General features: G+C 44.9%; 3 protein-coding genes across 23 annotated transcripts in view; 2 read left to right on the top strand and 1 right to left on the bottom strand.

Annotated features, from left to right (window-relative positions):
* Positions 1 to 529: 529 nt before the first annotated feature.
* CREBZF (CREB/ATF bZIP transcription factor) lies at positions 530 to 9919 on the top strand. Of its 6 annotated transcripts, XR_003927517.2 has the most exons (6): positions 530 to 1649; positions 2332 to 2409; positions 3777 to 3847; positions 6679 to 6815; positions 7527 to 7632; positions 9787 to 9919. XR_003927517.2 is itself a non-coding variant. In XM_030042431.2 (3 exons), exons 1-2 carry the CDS (start codon positions 715 to 717, stop codon positions 2378 to 2380), a joined length of 984 nt encoding a protein of 327 aa, XP_029898291.1. In that variant the 5' UTR covers positions 531 to 714; the 3' UTR covers positions 2381 to 2409; positions 3777 to 4833. The 6 variants fall into 6 exon arrangements, 1 of the variants encoding a protein (XP_029898291.1); XR_003927516.2 differs by lacking the exon at positions 6679 to 6815; XR_003927518.2 differs by lacking the exons at positions 6679 to 6815; positions 7527 to 7632.
* Positions 7981 to 16090, bottom strand: LOC115353267 (transmembrane protein 126A-like). 3 transcript variants are annotated; one of them, XM_030042436.1, is made up of 5 exons: positions 15972 to 16090; positions 13833 to 13957; positions 10468 to 10661; positions 9802 to 9916; positions 7981 to 9173 (listed from the first exon to the last, which is right to left on the bottom strand). In XM_030042436.1, exons 2-5 carry the CDS (start codon positions 13946 to 13948, stop codon positions 8969 to 8971), a joined length of 630 nt encoding a protein of 209 aa, XP_029898296.1. In that variant the 5' UTR covers positions 13949 to 13957; positions 15972 to 16090; the 3' UTR covers positions 7981 to 8968. The 3 variants fall into 3 exon arrangements, with proteins under 3 accessions (XP_029898296.1, XP_029898294.1, XP_029898295.1); XM_030042434.1 differs by lacking the exon at positions 15972 to 16090 and adding an exon at positions 15876 to 15962; XM_030042435.2 differs by lacking the exon at positions 15972 to 16090 and adding an exon at positions 15737 to 15810.
* Positions 16091 to 16092: 2 nt separating this feature from the next.
* Positions 16093 to 19353, top strand: part of DLG2 (discs large MAGUK scaffold protein 2) — a 1026767-nt gene continuing 1023506 nt past the window's right edge. For all 14 annotated transcript variants that reach the window (XM_030042410.1, XM_030042403.1, XM_030042402.1 and 11 more), the window contains exons 1-2: positions 16093 to 16253; positions 16967 to 18041. In XM_030042410.1, the coding sequence (XP_029898270.1) occupies positions 18023 to 18041 (19 nt within the window). In that variant the 5' untranslated portion in view covers positions 16093 to 16253; positions 16967 to 18022. The remainder of the gene's footprint in view (positions 16254 to 16966; positions 18042 to 19353) is intronic.

Here is a 19353-nt window from a genome sequence, read left to right as displayed (position 1 = left end):
CCAGACACACACAGCCCCCTCACACACACACACACAGAGCCCCTCTCACACTGCCCCCCCTCACACACACAGCCCCTCACACACACACACAGAGCCCCTCTCACCCACAGCCCCTCACACACCCACAGCCCCTCACACACACACACACACTCACAGCCCCCCTCACACACACACAGAGCCCCCTCACACACCCACAGCCCCCTCACACACACACTCACAGCCCCCCCTCACACACTCACAGCCCCCTCACACACTCACACAGAGCCCCTCTCACCCACACCCACAGCCCCTCACACACACACACTCACAGCCCCCTCTCACACACAGAGAGCCCCTCACACACACACAGAGCCCCCTCTCACACACAGAGAGCCCCTCACACACACACAGAGCCCCCTCACACACTCACAGAGCTCCCTCACACAAACACAGAGCCCCCTCACCCACACCCACAGCCCCTCACACACTCACAGCCCCTCACACACACAGAGCCCCCTCACACACACACACAGCCCCTCACAGCCGCCGCTTTCCCGCGCGCGGGCGCAGTGGCTGAGGCGCCCCCCGCCCCCCCCCCCCCCATCCCCGTGCTCGCGGTGCCGCTTCCCGACAGGCACCGCGGCGGGAGCGCCGGGCCGCAGCCGCTGGCCGCTCTCCTCAGGCTCCGTCCCGTCCCGTCCCGTCCCGCCGGCCCCCTCAGCCGCCGCCGCCGTCATGCGCCACAGCCTCACCCAGCTGCTGGCGGCCTCCTCCGGCGGAGCGAGCCCCTCGGGCGCCGTCTGGCCGCTAGCCGGCGCGGGGCAGGCCCCGCGAGGGCGGGATGGCGGCGGGGAAGGGGATCCGGGCCCCGCGCGGCCCAAGCAACAGCAGCCGCCGCGGCGGGAGGCGGGCGCCTCGGAGCCGCGGCGGCAAGAGAAGGAACCGGAGGCGCCCGGCGGCCCGCTGGAGGTGTGGGAGCAAGAGGACTGGTTCCCGGGGCTGGAGCTGGGAGACCTGCTGGAGGCGGCCCGGCCGGACTGGGACCTGGACGCGGAGCTGAGCGGCTGCTTCTGTGGGGAACCGGAGCCGCCGCCCCCGCCGGGCCAGGGCCAGAGGCCGGCGGCGCCCGGCCGGAGGAACGGCGGGGCCGGGAGCCGGCTGAAGGCGGCGGCGGCGGCGCGGCTGAACCGGCTGAAGAAGAAGCAGTACGTGCTGGGGCTGGAGAGCCGCCTGCAGGGCCTGGCTGCCGAGAACCGGCAGCTGCGGGACCGCAACCGCGGCCTGAGCCGGCGCCTGCGAGAGCTGGAGCGGGAGAGCAGCTACCTGCGGGCCGTGCTGGCTAACCAGAGCGCTCTAGGGCAGCTCCTGAGCCGCCTAGCCGGGATCCGCGCCGGCGGGCTGCAGCTCGGCACCAGCCTCTTCAGGGACACGGGCAGCCCCCGCCGCCATCACCACCACCTCCAGCCCGCCGGCGAGAGCGGAGACCACGACTACGCCCTGCCCAGCTCCCGGCCTGCCGGCCTGGAGGAGGCGGCGGCGGCGGCGGTGGTGACGGAGACGGAGGAGGAGTGGGCGGCCGCCGGCGGGATCTGCCTCCACGTGGACCGGGATCAGGTGTCGGTGGAGTTCTGCTCCATCTGTGCTCGGCGGGCGGCGGCCTCCTTCAAAATGTAGGGTCAAGTACCTGCTGCAAGTACTCGTGGGGTTCTCGCCCCTAGGGGCCTCGCGTCGTGGCGGAGGAAGCAGGCGATGGTGCGGAGAAAAAAAAAAGGATAAATACACAGTGGTGATGGGGTGGTATTGGGGGAGATGCGGAGGAGGGGAACCTGGCGCTTAAGTGGCCAGGGTAACGGAAAAAAAAAAAAAAAAAATCTCTCGAACGGCACGTTGGGAGCCAGACGGTGGCCTTGGTGAAAGGTCGCGTAAATCTGGCGTGTGGACGGTAGTGGTCTGAGCCTGTCTGGCCTAAGAGTCGTGCAGAGCTGTGTACAGCAGTGCAGTAATTATCGTGCAAACTGACACGCGCATATACACGCAGAGGTGCCACCAGAGCCCGTTTGCAGCGCTTGGGTGAAAAAAGATCATGCCGACCTGACGCATGAAGGTGTGCTCGGTTCCACTTCGCAGTTGCCAGTAAAGATAACGCTGACTGCCCGGTCTTGAGTCAGATAATGTCTAGCCTGCTTATCCTGAGGAGCCGAAAATGCTTGCTTAGAAAACCAAACCAAAAACTTCATTAAGACATCGTCACTGGACAGACTTAAGAAAATAGTAATGATCGGCAAAAGAAAGCATGCATATAAAATTGTACTGCATCTCAGTTATACATTACTATTAAAACCTCTCTGACAGTTTCTCTTTTAGGTGCTTGCCCTGCCAGGCTCCGTTGTGTAGGGGTTAAAGAACAGTCGTTTTCCACCTCGCAACCTGGTAAGGATCAATATATTCCCATAATGCGGTATCAGACAGCTTGCTTTGCTTATGCCAGTCTCTTGTAATGACTGGTTCAGGAAATGATTTCTCTGGTCCTTGGCCTACTCTGCCAAAATGTTTCTAGCTCTGGATGATAACTAATAGTGAAAATTACGATCATGTCATTCTAATTAGCTGTTTTCCTCTTTTCCTTTTTTTAAATGAATATGCACACAGTAGCCAAAACATGAGCTACCTTTTGAATTAAGAAATAAATGCTTGTGCCGTTTGAAATAGGAATTTTCTATTAAACTAAGGATCTGATGAGCTGAAAAGGGAAAATATGCTAATAAGGGGGATGTGACATTTACAGCCTTTTATCATAGGGGACTGTCCCAAAAGTGTAAGTAAATTGCTTTTTAAATGGGAAAAAAAAAAAAAAAAGAATTTTTGAACTGTTGTTTTAAAATACTGTCTAGTGTTAGGGATGCACGGTACCTCTAAAAAGTCCTTCTCTGGCTTGCTCTCATTCATGATGCGGAGTTTTGCCTGATTAAACAGAACCTGAACACTGGTTATATCTGTACAGTGGAACCCTAATATAGAGGAGTCATTTTTTTGCATGGACCTCTAACGAGAATTGTGGTTTGATGAATGCAGTGCATTGAAGTAACTCGTTACTTTAGCTTCCCATAAGTAAATCTCTGTGCCCATGCACACTGAAATTCCTGTGTTACTTCAAAGTAGCTTTAAATTTTAAAGATATTGCATGTATATGCATGTGCTTAATTTTACTGTAGAGTTCTTAATTTAGCCTCTTACAGTATCCAGAAATCTATAACTTTATATAATTAAGCACAGTTTGGAGATGAGCAAATACGTATTTGGAGGCTAATGATTTGAAAAATGCTCCATAATTAACTGAGATGGGAGGAAAAATAGTTTGACAAACAGTAGCGTGTGTTTTCTTGTACTAGTCAGTGTTTCTCCCTATCACAAAAGATGAGTGGGTTGTTTTTTCAGTTGTATTATAATGTTTAGGTTGTTTATATGTATGTCAGTTGGGGGAAGAAGGATTGTGAAAATGATAATATGTAAAGTGAGGTTTCACAAAGAATAGACTTTCCTAAAACAGTTTCGTTTATTAACTTCTTTAAAAAAAAGATTCTATCTAGTGTTTCTGAAGTCTTGTTTCTTAAAGCCTTAAATGTTATGTTTAAGGCTAAGTAGAATGTGAAGCGTTTTCTCCCAGTCATTTGCTTTATTGGTGCTAGACCCTATCAAGTGTTCATCAGTTTAAAAGGAGTTTGATTTTTCTTTGTGAAACATCACTGTGTGATAAAGTATATGTGTATTTAGCATCCTTGTTTTTCTTTATGCTAAAGTGGATTCAGCTGTGTTGGGGCAGAAGAGACGGGACCAGCTGCTGGCCACATTTCCTGCTTTATTTTAAAAGGTAGTATAAGAAATGAGAATAAAGAGGTAACAGGGCTTTTGCTGTCTTTGGTTGAAAAAAAAAAAAAAAAAAAAAGGTTGAATGCTGGGATCATTTACTGTCATCCAAGATGGTTTTTTTAAAAGACAATGTCCTATCAAACAGGTTTCACTCCACTGTATGCAGAATTCCATCTGTTCAGGGTATATTGCCAGCACAAAAGAGACTTAGTGGGCTATGTGTTACCTTACACCTCTGTGGTGGCGTCAACAGGACTGTTCAAAGTTTCAGTCTTAAATTGTGTAACCCTGCTGTAATTGATGGGTTATACCAGTGCCACAGGAATCAGAGTTAACCATCAAGACCCGTACTGACTGATACGCAAAATGGAAATAATTGAGTTAGATTCAACCTAGGCTCAATCTGCCTAGCTCAGACTTCATGAACATGCTTTATTTTGAAGTTCAACATGCTTGATGAAACGAGAAACACTAATGTAGCACGTATGAGATGTTACAATGGCATTTTTACAGTTACTTCAGTGTAGAAGTGTTTTTTAAGTTAACTTAAATATGCATTCTTTCTTTTTGCATTACTGCTAAATGGTAGGGGTCAGGGACGTAGTTCTGGTCTCTGTTGTGAACCTGCGCATCGCTCTAGTCATGAAACTACCTGTGAGCTGTGTCTGAGAGTAGCTGATTTTCTGACATGCAAAATGATGTATACTGGTACAAGAACAAGGTCAAGTCCCAAGAAAGTAAGTGGCTGCAGGCATTTCTAGTGCCTACTGAATCTTATTTAAACCAAATAGAGGGGAGGAAGTTATTTGAAACTCTAACCGACTGTACTATCTGTATGGTGTATTATTAATGTAGCTTTTTGAAGTGGAAGCCTTGAAATGACATAACTTAATACTTGAAAATATATTGTAAATGTTTCTTTGTAATTATGTGCCATCCAGATAAGAATACGATATCATAATAAAATCAGACTTGTTGATCTTTCAATTTATGGGCTCAAATGTTTTTTCATCTTTTTCTTCTCACTAATGCCTTGCTTTAATTTAGTGGTTCATTACACAAAATGGGAAAACAGAAAGGGGAAAATGCTGTTGCTGCTATCTGTGGGGGTCATCAGTTGCAAAACAAGATAAAATGGATTAGGGTATGCAGGAGAAATGTTCTTACTCCTCTGTCTTTCAAGTTAATTTTGTGGTGAGGACAAAATGAAAGCATTATTCCTTGAACCAAAGATTGTACTTCTGAGAATCACCACTCCTTGTATTTTACAGTTGTTTTTCTTTCTTAATATTTTATTAATGTGGGCATGTTTGATCAATAAACCATGGAGGAGTAGAATACTTACGTAAATGCTTCCATTGTCTATTGGCATCTTCCTCCTTTCTGTCCCATTTTCAGGTTCTGAAGTTTGACGAGTGGTTAATAATATGCTGTTAAACCATAATCTTTCATCAAAGTGTTATTTCCACGCTAAAACGCTGGAGTGAGTGTAAAAAAAGGTTTGAGGGTGCTGAAAGGACAGAACATTTTTAAAGCTCCAGAGCGAGCCATGTACTGTACTCTTTGATTTCTGTTAATCTTAAATGCTTTATTGGTAGAGAGCAGTTTAAAATAGCGTGCTGGCTTTCTAGCATCCAGGCATTCTAGTGAAAGTAGTCTGCAGCTTGATAAAAAGGAACATTTCACAAAAAACATAGCTTAAAAATTTAAAAACATACTGGCATGCTCTGCCTTTTTGGCCGCTGGTTGTAGAAAATACCCTGTTCAGCATTGAAGTTTGTGTTTGTTAAACCGTACGTACCACAGAACCAAGTGCCATCAGTGTTAGACTGCATGGCTACGCTACCTTCGTTTTCCAGTATTTTTCCACCCCACAGCTGCTTGAAGACTATTTAGCAGTTAAATAAGAAACAATTTCATGCTCAGTTCCCTGTTAGTCCTTTACAGTTTGAGTCTGGTGCTGTGACTCTTAGTAGCATTCTAAATTAATTTCTCTCTCTTTCCTCTGAAGAGCTTAGCAGCATCTGAGAGGAGAAAACAAATCGGTGCTTCTGCAATCTCTAGCTGCCTGGAGAGATGATACCAAAGTAAATGTAGGGAACCATATTCCAACACTTGGCATTTCTTGGTACTTGCAGATTATCAGATTTCTCATGCCACTTGTCAAAACCGTAGTCGGTTTTCCCTGTGAAACACAGAGATCTTCTGCAAAACACAAAGGCCTTTTTGTAAATTTACTGATTTTTAAAAACTTGTGTTCTCCAGAGCTTGTAGTTAAACAGGTTTTCTGCTAGAATCAACAGTACTCCGTTTATAGGGTTGTGTATGCTATTCGTTAGACTGTAAATGTCTCAGGAGATACATTAGGTATGGGGGTTGTACAAATGGGCTTTGTGTTTAAAGAATGCCCTGTGTAAAATTGCACATTGACAGTAGCTGATTCTACAGTTTTTCACCCAGTTTCAGTGGGATATGCAGATTTGGAGAAATAATTCTGCCTTTGCTTATTAGCAGGAGGATAGCTGGACTAGGGCGGGTACAAGGGAGATGAGGCTATCATTTGTTGAGGGCTGTGGAATAGATGGTCATATTGAAAATCAGCATAAAAAATGGTACATATAGAAGATAAAATCAGTGCTTTTTTTAGTATTTCTGTTGATTCTTATCTATAGCCAGTCTCTCGGCATTCTTTTGGCAGTAGTTCAGACCTTGAGTAGTCAGAAGTCCATCTCTACGGGTTTATATTGGACATGTGCATTCTTCTAAGAATGCAGTAAAAGCTATTGCTGTGATACGTAGTCTGCGACTGGCTTGTTTCTACTAAAATGGTAGAAGGAAGAATACAACTAAAACTTGTTCTAGCGAAGATTTTCGGCAGGGAGGCAGCGTTTGCAAGGAGATTGTTACAGTGGGTAGGAGGCCAAGAACTGGTAAAAGCTCGTCCTTTGACTTCTTGAGAGTTGCATGAGGTATGTTGTACCCCCTGCGCAAAACGGAGAATGGAAGGAGCATTTCCAGGTTTCCGTGAGGGCGCTCCTTCACGCGCGTGCATACTAGAACTGACTGACAGCATCTTGGTGTCCTGCTGAATTTTGAAGCAGTTTCAGTCTGTCTTTACCTTACTTTTGAGAACTTTTTTTTCCCCCAGTTGTTTAAGAAGTACATAGCGTACAACTGGAAAGTTTCCTTTTTTATAAACATAACACCTTTCTTGCCTAAGGAGTGTATAGCTGACCTTTGACACAACCCATGCAGAACACTTAAAATACGTATTTGCAATTTGTGTGTTCATCTGTTATGCCGGAAAGAAGTATCAGTCTTTGCAACTTATTAAAAAACATTGAGGAATGTGATTTTTTTTTTCTCGTTACATACAATCTTCACCTTTCACCCTAAGAAATTAGTGTCTAAAAAAAAGGGGTTTGTCCAAGTCAGATCACTAAGTATCAGAGCATGCATTTTAATTACTCTGAGAATGATTATCACTTGAATTGATACCAAAATAGTACATGGAATGGAAGATGGTTTTGAATCTCACACTTTAAAAAGCACTAGGATCTGTTTACAATATCTTAACTATATCTTGTTAAATGCTCGCAATAACCACAGAGCCATTAATTTTCATTCTTAAAGATACTATTGCAAAGTAATGGCTTTATTTTATGTTTTTATTATCGCAGGTAAGTGGTTCTGTTGGTTAAAGTCTGATGACTTCTGGAGATACCATAACTCACTGTCTTGTAAAATACTTGCTCCGTGAGAATCTCTGAAGTGGGGGTGATGAAGGTAAGGCCCAGCTCTCTGTTTTGATGCAGGCCAGTATCAGAACACCACACGATACAGCAATACTTTGAATTAAGAAAAACTAAACCAATTTACATAACAACCGTTGTGGAGGCAGTCTGTCTTTGCTGCTTCCCTGTACCAATCAGGCTGCTACTCCTGGTTACAGAGAAATACAGTGCATGGTTTTCCTGCTGTAACAACAAATTTGTTAGGAAAAAGTACATAAACACGATGAAACTCCTTTAACACATTTTTCAGCAGTGCTAGAGCACAAGTTTTAAAGCAAGCCAATTAAGGGTCTTGATGCTGAATTCTTAATTCTCATTAATAAGTATTTCCATGTGCATCTCGGGGGGATACTAGAATTTTATTGAAGTGTACACGATTGTTGACCAGGTTTTACATACAGGTTTTACAGTTAAGACCATACATCAGATGGAGATGATTGCTTCTGTAGAAAAAAATCCCGATTTAGTTCTCAAAGTGCGGAATACCCTACAGATATCTCACGCAGTAGGAAAATCAACAATTTATATTGCTCTAGAACATACAGTCAGTTGCCAATGTGAAGACAAGCCTGACTCATAAATGCATTACTCCAGACCATTGATCTTAAAAACCAGAGGTAGCTGCAATACCACAGTAACAGCACCAGCCACCTGAGGCCTCTCAGTACAGTTCCTTGCTTCAGGAAAAATCTAATTTCAAGGCAAACTGGTTGCAAGGACAAAGTGTGTTCTGACTGGGCTTTTTTTTTGGTCACTTGATCTATATGCTGGGAAGTCTGACAGCAGTATCACTCCTGACTGCTCTGTGATAATAGTGTTCTCTACAGGGTACAGAGTGACCCTCATAACAGCCGAAAGGGGGTCATCTTGTGACAGAAATTCAGTGCTAGCAGAATGGAGGAAATTTCAGGGAGAAAAATACTCAGGTTTTGGGGAATCTCTAAAAAAACCCTAGCCTTGACCCCCCCCCCCCCCCTTTTTTTTTTTTAATCATTGTGGTTTGCATTGTGAAGAAAAAATGCTTTTTCAATCATACTAATTTATACAGCTTCTGAAAGATGTAGCATCACCTTAGAGCAGGCAATATAAATGCTTCCCCCCCGCCCAATTCCAAAGACAGACACCTGTCCTTATAAAGCTTGTATTCAGGTGTACACACTCAGCTGGACATAATAAAAAATTTAACTTGCATTTAAGTTCAGAACTGAAAAGAATGCCAGTGCAGAGTCTTAACTTTGTTTTTCTATTTAAAAAAGACAGCAAGCAACAATTTCTTTCTTTGTTTATTATGGTTACTTATCCAAGGCAACTGAAAAGTTGCTTTAACTTCATGCTTGTAACTCTTCAGGATCCCTGCTAGCGTTCATCTGCTGCAGTACTTTGATATATATTCCGTGATGTTTAGTGGCAAGATATAATCCAGTCAGAACCTGTATAAGTACACCCCAACTCATCTTTCTAAAGACAGGCTGAGAAGTTGTGAGCCAGAAGCGTAGTAGATTTTCTTTCCCTGGCAAGGGAGATGAAGAATACCTAAACAACATAAACAGTGGTAGAAACTTACTTTTTTTTTTCCATCCAATTTCAGTGTCAAGATTTAACATTAAAGTCATTAAAAATATTTAGGTAGATTCTCATTCTCTCCTTCCTACCCCAAGTTACATTCACCTGGTGGTACTGAGCTCTCCGGATAAATGCTATAAATCATCCTGAGCATACTGACGTCTTGCCATCCCCTCGCTGTGCTCTGACCCAATCCACAGAATTACACCCGCCAGGGAGTTTGGCTGCTGGGCGCTGCCCAGGATCCGCAGGGTCTCTCGGCCGTCCAGCCAAACGGCACTAAGCAGCAATCTTCAGCGCTTGGCAGGACAGCAGCCACAATTTCAGGTACCCAGGCCCATCGTGGGTAGCTTGTAAGGTTCCAGCTAAACACAAGTGCTTTACAGTGTATCATTTTGCAGATCTTGTTTCGCTTTGGACGCTTGGTGTATGTCCTAGGAACTGTGCCTTGTAATTAGATGCCCTTAATGTAAATCCCCTTCCATGTACTAAAAGCCTACAAAGAAGACAGGTGTGCATAGACTAAAAATCCACAGAATTTGAACCAAAGATTTGACCAACAAATACATTCCACTCATTGCAGGTTAATAAGACGTACCTGGCTGCAAGGCTCGCGTTCATGGGGAGAGCCAGGAAAACAGGATAGAGGCCACCCACGACAGCCCCTATTAATCCTCCTCTGACCACAGTGCAGACCTCACAGTTTAGCTCACCTGCATGACAAACAGTATTTCACCGTCAATATCCACATAGCTCCACCACATCAATTTATAAGCTGCGTGCGACAACGTGGAAACAGGTGCTTGACAGAAACGGCTAAGCTGTAGCGGTATGCAAGAAATTCTGAAAGCAGGACTCTTCTTTTTGCAAAAAAATCACCCTCATTCCAACCCACAAAGAATCTACCACTCTAAAGTTGACCTTCAAATAAAATCATATGGGTGGGGGAAACTGAACTGCTTTGTTGCAGTCACTTTTACACGACTTTGGGTGAAAAATGCTAAACTTCAGTGACACGTAACAAATTTTTTAATGAAGATATATAAATCCACATATGTATGTGCTTTCCCACTCAACTTCAAGAACTCACTGCTGCCCAATGCATTAAATGATGTGTTTTTCAAACCCTGCTTTACAAACTGAGGTTTTTCAAGACCACCACAGTTCGAGACCTCAGTTCTGCAGAGAGGAAAAACTCCTCTAGCGTTACAATGTGTCCAGAAAGCAAAGCCCTTTGGAAAACAAGGAATAAAGAGGTTTTTACCTGAAAATAAAGGCTTACGCACAAATACTTCATAAGCCGCTACTGTTGAAAGAAACGGAATAACAGCCATTGGCAGAGCAGACACTAAGGAAGCCCTTCTGACATGTAGGATGTTCCTGAAGAAGTTATTTGCTGCTAAGCCACATAAGCTTGCATTTGCTCCAAGGAAGTATGATCCATGATTACAAAGGTTCCTGTGAAAGAAGGAAAGTTGCTTCAGCAATTGAGAACTGTAGAAAAGTTTGGTTTACTCAGTGCTGCAATTCACTTCTGAATATCCTACAGTAAGAGGTAAGAGATGTAAATCTCTCACTGGTGCAAAATGGAGAGTAACTACTTTCAAAAGCAACCCGTGTAGCATCCTTTGCTATATGCCTGAGTTTACACACACCTCAAGAATGAAGGGACAGAAAGGCTGAGAAGTCTTTTCTACGTAATTTTTTATTTATTATGGCTGATGGAAACTTCATGAAATTTGCTCTCTTAATCAGCATGTTTCTAAGCAGTATGTTTTCTCAAAACAAATTAAAAAACTATATATATATATAAACTGTATATATATATTTAAATAATCACAGCTAGCTCCTGTCATCAGCCTTCTTTCTAGCCTGCTTACCCAAAAGTACAGATTTAGTTTCAACATAAGAGCTTACAGAACAGATCAGGTGGGACAACTATGGCAACTGAGATCTTGCAATAACGATCTCAGCAGCTGCTGGCAGATCATTTGTACTGATCCTGGAAGCTGAAGGGCTGTAAGCCTTCCTTGTGTGCATGGAAAATGTGAATTTAAGGTCCTACCTTGCTAGGAGGTTACGCTAGTTAAAGGTTATGCACTGGTTTACAGAACTGGGACTTCTATTTTTCCCTTGATAACAGAGGGACTGGATTATGTTATCTACCATGTTTTTAACATATGGTTTAGGGCAACTACTCCTGTTGCAATCTGTAATATGGTGAAGGCAGAATAGAACAAAGTCTGGTCAGAGATAGTCAGCATTTAGTATCTTGACAAACAGTTCCCACTTTAGTACATTACATCACCGCAGGTAACGCAAGACAGGGAACGCAAAAGCGTGCCAGTTTTACAAGCCTGATGAGCAGTTTGTGATTTATTTCGTTTGGCTTGCAGAAGGAAGTTGTGCATTACCTATAACATTATACCTGGCATACCTGATTGATTAGTGGAAACGACTCTTTGCTTTAGGTTTCCACAAATCTAAAATTCCCAGAACGACAACTATTGCCAGGCAAAGCAATTAACTGGAAGGCACTCCCGATTCTGAGGCTGTGCCAATATTATTATGTTAAAAGTGTGTTTTTAAAATGCGTCATAAGTTGGATTTACCACTAAAGCCCTGAAGAAAATAAAATGCTTAACCGGTCACAAAATTTATGCTTGGCCAAATGTCATATTTATTTGCAAAATTATCAAATGTGACAATCTCTAAACCATTTAGCAATTAAAATATATGATTTTTTAAAAATCAACCTATTTAAAACTCTTCCACATTTTAATGCTTAGAGTAACACTAAGCACTGACAAACCATACAAAAAAGGCTTCAGAGACGTAGGTGCTAATTCTGCAAAACCTAAAACATTAAAAACATCTGGCATCAATGACACCAACTGTTTCTCATTTTGAACAGGAAAACACTTCCAAGCTTGGTATACATCAGATTTTCAAACATGAAAATAAGCTACTAACAATTCAATTCTGATACTATATAGCAAAAGGACTCCAGTGGTCAGATCTCTCACCCTTATTTAGGAGCCATGTTTCTTTTTTTGTGGTTTGAAGAAGAAATGGGCCTATTTGCTTTTCAAATCACCATTCTCCCAATACTAGATGTCATTTACAGACTCTCCCCAAGAGTACAGATTCTGCAAACCAGCCATTTCATGCTACTGGTATGTTTAAAATCACAGGCAGTGAAATGCATGTGTGCATACACATAGGTGTAGATTAAAATTTAGCAGTGTATTTGAGAAGCCAACATAGAGCACATTAATGTACCCAGAACCATCAGAATCTATTCAGGCTTACTGATGTACAGAACTGCTACACTGCATGAAAGGAAAGAAAGGGAGGATGGAAGGGTTGGGTTTGGTTTTTTGTCTGTTGTTTGGGGTTTTTTTTTGGTTTCAGGGTTTTTTTTTTGTTTGTTTGTTTTAATACTAGCTCCCTAGTGTCAAAAACCAAGAACTTTGGTGAGCATGAGCTCTCTCAATCTGACTGTAGGATGCTTCCTCTTTCCTTCCAGCCATTACTGACCTCCCTTCTGGATATACAAACTTTTAAGTCCTCCCAAGGCAGTTTCAAATACAGGCTCACATCCCAGCAGCTATTTCTTTCCAAGGCCCAGCAGTGCCTAGGTTCCACAGTTTTTATCAAGATGTTACCACCTCACCACTGAGGAACCTGCCTCCCCCTTAGCTCCCCAGCTCGTTGGGGGAAGGAGAAGTGTTACAAGTTGAATGTGAGTGCAGCAGATCCTACAGAAAGCTGCACCACTGACTGTAATGGCAGGGGTTTAGCCAGCAATTTAGTCCTAATAAAAAAGAAAAAAAAAAAAAAGGAAAAAAAAAAAAAAAAAAAAAAAAAAAAAAAAAAAAAAAAAAGAAAAAAAAAAAAAAAAAAAAAAGAAGTTTCTGATTACTCTTATTTATACAGAGCTTATCCAAGATGATATGCATGTGCAAACAGCTCCTTACAGAACCAGCTCAGGTTCAGTAAGGTTTTGCAGTGAAACGCAATATCACAAAACACAGAAAGGTTGTTTGTGAGGCCCAGAAGGCATTTAGCTGGTTTTGTGCTGCACAGAACCCTGCTGATGAGCCTGCACGACTCTGCCTGACTCGTCCACCACCACCTGGATACCTCAGTCTTGCCTTCCTGAAACGGGGAGCAGTGCAGAATGAAATGCAGGAACTAGCAGGTTGACGCTCCCTCAGTTCTGGTCCCAGGCCAGCCCTGCGGGACATGAGATGACTCCTGCAGAACCACAAAGGTATCTGCCTTATTCTTGCCAACATTTCAGTTTCCTAGAAAATTTATTAGCCCTAGCACAGCACTGTATGAATGCTCAGAGCCAGTCAGGGCTGATCAGCTGTCCCAGAACCTTAAGCATTGGGGAGCACATGCCAGAAACCAGCTGAGCAGGACCAGAGATAACAGTGAACTAACCATATTTAAAAAATGCGAAACAAGTTTTCTGTTCTGGACAATAATAAACATCTTCACAATTAAATATTTTTATAACTGCAAGGAAGATTTGTAATACAAGAGTAAGGGAAAAGAAAAGCCTCCAAAAGACTTGAAATGTTTGATTCACTTATCTTCATTTATTTTACCAGCACTTACTGATCTGCTTTAGGAAGCTCATTGAACATCTTTTGTATGACTTCCATCCGCTTAAGTCTTTCCAAATATAGTCTTTGCTGCGGAGAATCTAGTTCAAGAAACTCTCTTCCTGTCATCTTGAAGTCCTGGATCACAAGGAACAAACAAACAAACGTAATCAAAGTTACACAGCCCCAGTATGTATCAAATAAACATTTAGACTCTTTTGGCACTATGCAATCACAAATGCATTTCCTGTTTTTCATGGCAGAGTTTTCAGATGCAAAGGGCACAATCCAGCTAAAGATGTCTATGATGTTTATGACTACGTGAACCCTAAAAAACTGCTTTCTTTAGTGATGTTGCCGCTGTGGTTTGACAATCGCTTTAAGCCAACTTAAGTACTCGCTGCGATGAAAACGGACAGTCTCACCCTGCAGATACTCCTGCCTGAGCACCTCCAACCCTGGGGCCATACAGCAGCTTGGATCAGGAAACAGAGAGATGAAAACTGCTCAGAGGAACAACGGACAGTGTACTTGTTTGTTCCAGCTGGATCACCTTCTAACACAACGATCCCTAATGCCTGCAGAACAAGGGAGGACACTAACTGGACGAGGCTTTTGGCAATACTCCAGATTTAAATTGACTTAACTGTCAAATAGAACAGTAAGAAAAAAACAAATAAATCCATACTTTGTAAAAATTTAAAGGATTCTTGAAGATATCTACTCTGCTTTTATATTCCACAAGGAAGGACTTTTTTTTTTTTATTGTACTCTTAGTCAGAGACATGTATTAAGTCAGAAAGCATACAGTTGTATTGGGTTTGTGTGGCAAGGTTTTGGTAACAGTGGGGCTGCAGGGTGGCTTCTGCGAGAAGATGCCAGAAGCCGCCCCCATGTTGGACAAGAGCCGGCTCCAAGACGGACCCGCCGCTGGCCAAGGCCGAGCCCATCAGCAATGGTGGTAGCGCCTCTGGGAGAACATATTTAAGAAGGGGAAAAAGTTACTGTGCAACAGCAATTGCAGCCTGAGAGAGGAGTGAGAAGATGTGAGAGCACCAGCCCTGCAGCCCCCCAGGTCAGTGCAGAAGGAGGGGAGGAGATGCTCCAGGCGCCGGAGCAGAGATTCCCCCGCAGCCCGTGGGGAAGACCCTGGTGAGGCAGGCTGTCCCCCTGCAGCCCAGGGAGGTCCACGGGGGAGCAGATATCCACCTGCAGCCCGGGGAGGACCCCACGCCGGAGCAGGGGGATGCCCGAAGGAGGCTGGGACCCCGTGGGAAGCCCGCGCTGGAGCAGGCTCCTGGCAGGACCTGTGGCCCCGTGGAGAGAGAGAGGAGCCCGCGCTGGAGCAGGTTTTCTGGCAGGACTTGTGACCCCACGGGGGACCCACGCTGGAGCAGGCTGTGCCTGAAGGACTGCAGCCCGGGGAAGGGACCCACGCTGGAGCAGTCTGTGCCTGAAGGACTGCAGCCCGGGGAAGGGACCCACGCTGGAGCAGTTCGTGGAGGACTGTCTCCTGTGGGAGGGACCCCACGCTGGAGCAGGGGAAGAGTAAGGAGTCCTCACCCTGAGGAGGAAGGAGCGGCAGAGACAACGTCTGATGAACTGACCCCAACCCCCATTCCCCATCACTCTACACTGCTTGGGGGGGAGGTAGAGAATTCGGGAGTGAAGTTGAGCCTGGGAAGAAGGGAGGTGTGGGGGGAAGGTGTTTTAAGATTTAGTTCTTATTTCTCATTACCCTACTCTGGTTTGATCGGCAAGCAATTAAATTACTTTCCCCAAAGTCTAGTCTGTTTTGTCCGTAATGGTAATTGGTGAATGATCTCCCCGTCCTTACCTCAACCCACGAGCTTTTACTCATACCCGCACCCCCCCACCCACCCCCTCACGGCCTTCCCGCCGGGGCCGGGCTCCGACCTGCACGACCTTGCGCTGTCCCCGCCGGACACGGACACGGACACGGACACGGACACGGACACGGACACGGACACGGACACAGACACGGACACGGACACGGACACGGCCCTCCCGCTCCCGCCGCCGCGCCCGCCCTTACCGCGCCGCTCCCGTCAGGAAGGCCCCCGCCGCCTACAACATGGCTCCTCCCACCTCCCGCCCGCCCTCTCCCCTCGTGTGGGCGCCGCCATCTTACCCGCTCACATGACCCAGCCCTTCAGAGGACACCTTTGATTGGGCGTTCCCCCCGCCGGCCCAGCACGGCGGCTTCCGATTGGCTGCGGACCGTGCTGGGCGGGCGGGTCGGTCAGCGCCCGGCCCGGTGCTGGTTGCTAGGGGCGGCGGATGGCGGCGGCGGCGGCGGCGGCTCCTCCATGGAGACGGGGCTGAGCGGGGATCCTGCAGCCGGCGGCCGGGACGCGGGGACTCCCCCTAGCGGAGCGAGGAGCCTTCGATGGGGGGAGGCCCCGTCCTCGGGGTAACCCGCTGAACCCCCTCCCCTCGCCCAGGCCTCAGCCCCCCGCACCGGGCGCCGCCTGCGGCCGCCTCCCCTCAGCCCCCGCGCCCCTTTCCCGCCCGTCCTCCCTCAGCCCCCTTCCCTTCTTCCCTTCTTCTCTTCCCTTCTTCCCTTCCCTTCTTCCCTTCCCTTCCCTTCCCTTCCCTTCCCTCCTCCCCTCCCCTCCCCTCCAGCCCCTTTGTGCTCCCCGTCCCGTCCCCGCCTCAGCCCCCTCCGCTCCTGCCTCTCTCCCTCGGCGACCCCCGGGGGAAGCCGTCCTCCCTAGATCTAGCCCGGCTCCTCCAGTTCATCCCAGTCCTCCACCGAGCGAGCCAGCCCTCTCTGCCTCGTCCCGCTTCAGAAAGCGAGGGACGGTTCCCTTTTGGACCGGGAGAAGCCGGGGGGGTGTGTGTGTGTGGGGGGAGAGTCCCTGCCTGGAGGGGACCGGGGACGAACAGATCCCAACTGTGAACATCTTTAACGTTAGCAAAACAGAGCCGCCCCCCCCCTCACAAATAACAGTTTCCTTCTCCTAAAGACGACGATGCAAAGCAAAGCCCCGTCAACCTGCATCGCAGCTCCTCGTGCGGGGAAGGGGAGCGCCTGGAGCTTGTCCACCTCTTTCATACTTTTTCTTAAGGAGCTAGATGAGGAAAATCTATCCCGTTTCTGTTTCTCTCTTTTTGTTTTTCCAGAAAAAGGGAGGGAGACAGAGGCTCGTATTGAAGCCAACCAGCTGCGCTTCCGAGTGGGAAACTCTGGACTGATCCCATGGCTTGCTTTTCGTTTCATTAATACTTCATTATCTCTGAAAATGAACCTTTTGTGAAGCTCGTCTCCTAACTCTCCTTATTCCTCTTTCACGAGGTGGCTGCTGTGCAGAGGAAGAAATGGCATGAAGTAAATGACTCCAGTATAAAGCAATCTGCTTTGCCAAAGTGCCCAGTGAGCAGCACTGTCACTTTAATAATTCCAGGTCAAGGGATTGCTTTCCTCGTTTTCAATCCTCTCTTTTAATACATGGGAGGATCAGAGGGACATTAAAGACCGTAAGGCTGGGTGGCTTGCAGATAATAAAAATGAAAGTGACTGACCAGTGACTTCTGTTGGGTAAGAGGGTGATATTTGAAGGCTGTTGTCTGGTGAGGAAAAAGGGACCTTTTCAGTCTGCTGTGTAGTCACCTAATACATAGCTAGCGAGATTCATTCAAGAAGTGAAAGAAGTTAAAAGAGTCACTTTGGATTGTTTTTGTCTTCCTCCTTGTTTGGATTATTTGGGCATTTTTGTCCTGCAAATAATATGTTTTTGAGCATGTACAGGTGGAGTTTTAAGACAGCTGCCTAGAGATGGACTGTGCCTTAATTGTATTACATAAAATCTTTTAATTTTCAAACTTTGCTGCCAGAAGAGGAGTTATAATAAGGTTTTATATTGCCAAGGAACATTTTCTCTTGTATTTTTATAGATTCAAATATATTTTAAAGAAATTGAAAACATCTCTTAAAAAAAAAATCAAAAAGCTTCTTTTTTCCCCCCCTTTTTTTTTCTTATTTGTGGGAAGCATTGGAAGTCCAGTACAAGAAAACAGCAAGTATTGATAGAAATGAAGATGGAAGCTGCATTTCCTAACTGAACTGTAAAAGTGTTTTGCAATAGATAGCCAGTTCCTGACCTCGCAAAGTGTTCCAGCAGTACATCGTTAATACCTATAAATAAGTGCTTGCAGCCAGATTCAGAAGTAGGAAGAAGAATGCCAGTCAAGAAGAAAGGTGGGCTATCAAGCTTCATATCTCATATTGCATCTTCATTTTGTTAGATTGTTCATTTCTAGTACTTACAATTTCAAATTAAAAGTGTTTTAATGGGGGATTGAAATTGTTTTTCTTTTGTGCTGAAAATGGGAGAAAAATCCGTGCACTTACAATAATAATTTTTAAAAGTATTTTTATGCCATGTTTTAAGACTTGTCATGTCAAATTTGGCCTCAAATAGCTATTTTATAAAGATCAGCCATCAGAGATCTTGAACAGACATCAAGAGAAAAGCTTGGCATCTATTTTGTGAGAAGCCTCTCTTACAAACGCTAATGAATTTTAAAATCATGGGTTTAGTCTATTATCTATTCTTTACATGTTTGGTGGATAAACATCAGCCGTCAGTAGCAGCATAAATTAAGGAATAAAGTTTCAAGGCTAATTTTAAATAAAAGTTGTCAAGAGTTGTGTTTAGAAGGCCATTTGAATGTGGGTTTTTAAAATGTGATTCTAACTAACTTTGATTTCCATGCTTTAATACAATATAAAAGTACTATCTTTATGACTTTAGTATGGCAGTATTTAAGAAAAGGTGACCGGTCTTATGTTTTGCCCCTTCTCTCCTAAAGTTTGTGATTACAGCAAGTATAGAAGCAGCTTTGGAAAATGTGGTTTCCAGTGTTCAAACAAGAACTGGAGAATATATGAGGGGAAATTCTTTCTCTGAAAACACTTGTAGACCTTAGCTTATTTCTGGTTCCTTGCAGATACGACACCGATTTAAAATTTCAGAATATGCTAATAGAATAAATGGCATGTGAGCCCTTTCTATTCGGCTTATCTCTCCAGATGTCCCTGGATCTGATATATCCCTGGATCTGATGATAAAAACGTGGGGGAAGGAGCAAAAAGTGAATGTTACACAACAGAAATGGGGATATGGTTGATATGACTATGGATTCTTTTCCTTGTAGGAAATAACCCTGCAGTATTAGTTATGAGTTAACATTTACTATGTAAATAATGATAAAAACATGCAGATTGCTAGAATTATTTTCATACAAAAAGCAATAAATAGGATTTTGTGATTGTATTTTAGCAGATGACAGTGTAGAAATGAATTTTCAAAACTGAAATATTTTAATGAATCGTATTGTCATTCACATAATTACTTACAATTATGTGTAGTAAAGATGGGAACGTGTATGGAGGAGTACCAGCCCTTAATAATTCATCCTGCTGTGCTCTAAACGTGTCAGCCTGATGTACTGGTGAGGTTTGCGTACTCTACCTGTTTACAGAAGGAAAATTAAGACTGTCTTTTCAT

The sequence above is a fragment of the Aquila chrysaetos genome, chromosome 19, assembly GCF_900496995.4.
Source record: "Aquila chrysaetos chrysaetos chromosome 19, bAquChr1.4, whole genome shotgun sequence".
Lineage (NCBI taxonomy): Eukaryota > Metazoa > Chordata > Aves > Accipitriformes > Accipitridae > Aquila > Aquila chrysaetos.
Note: the sequence above shows the minus strand (reverse complement) of the source record. Positions and strands in the feature narration are given on the sequence as shown.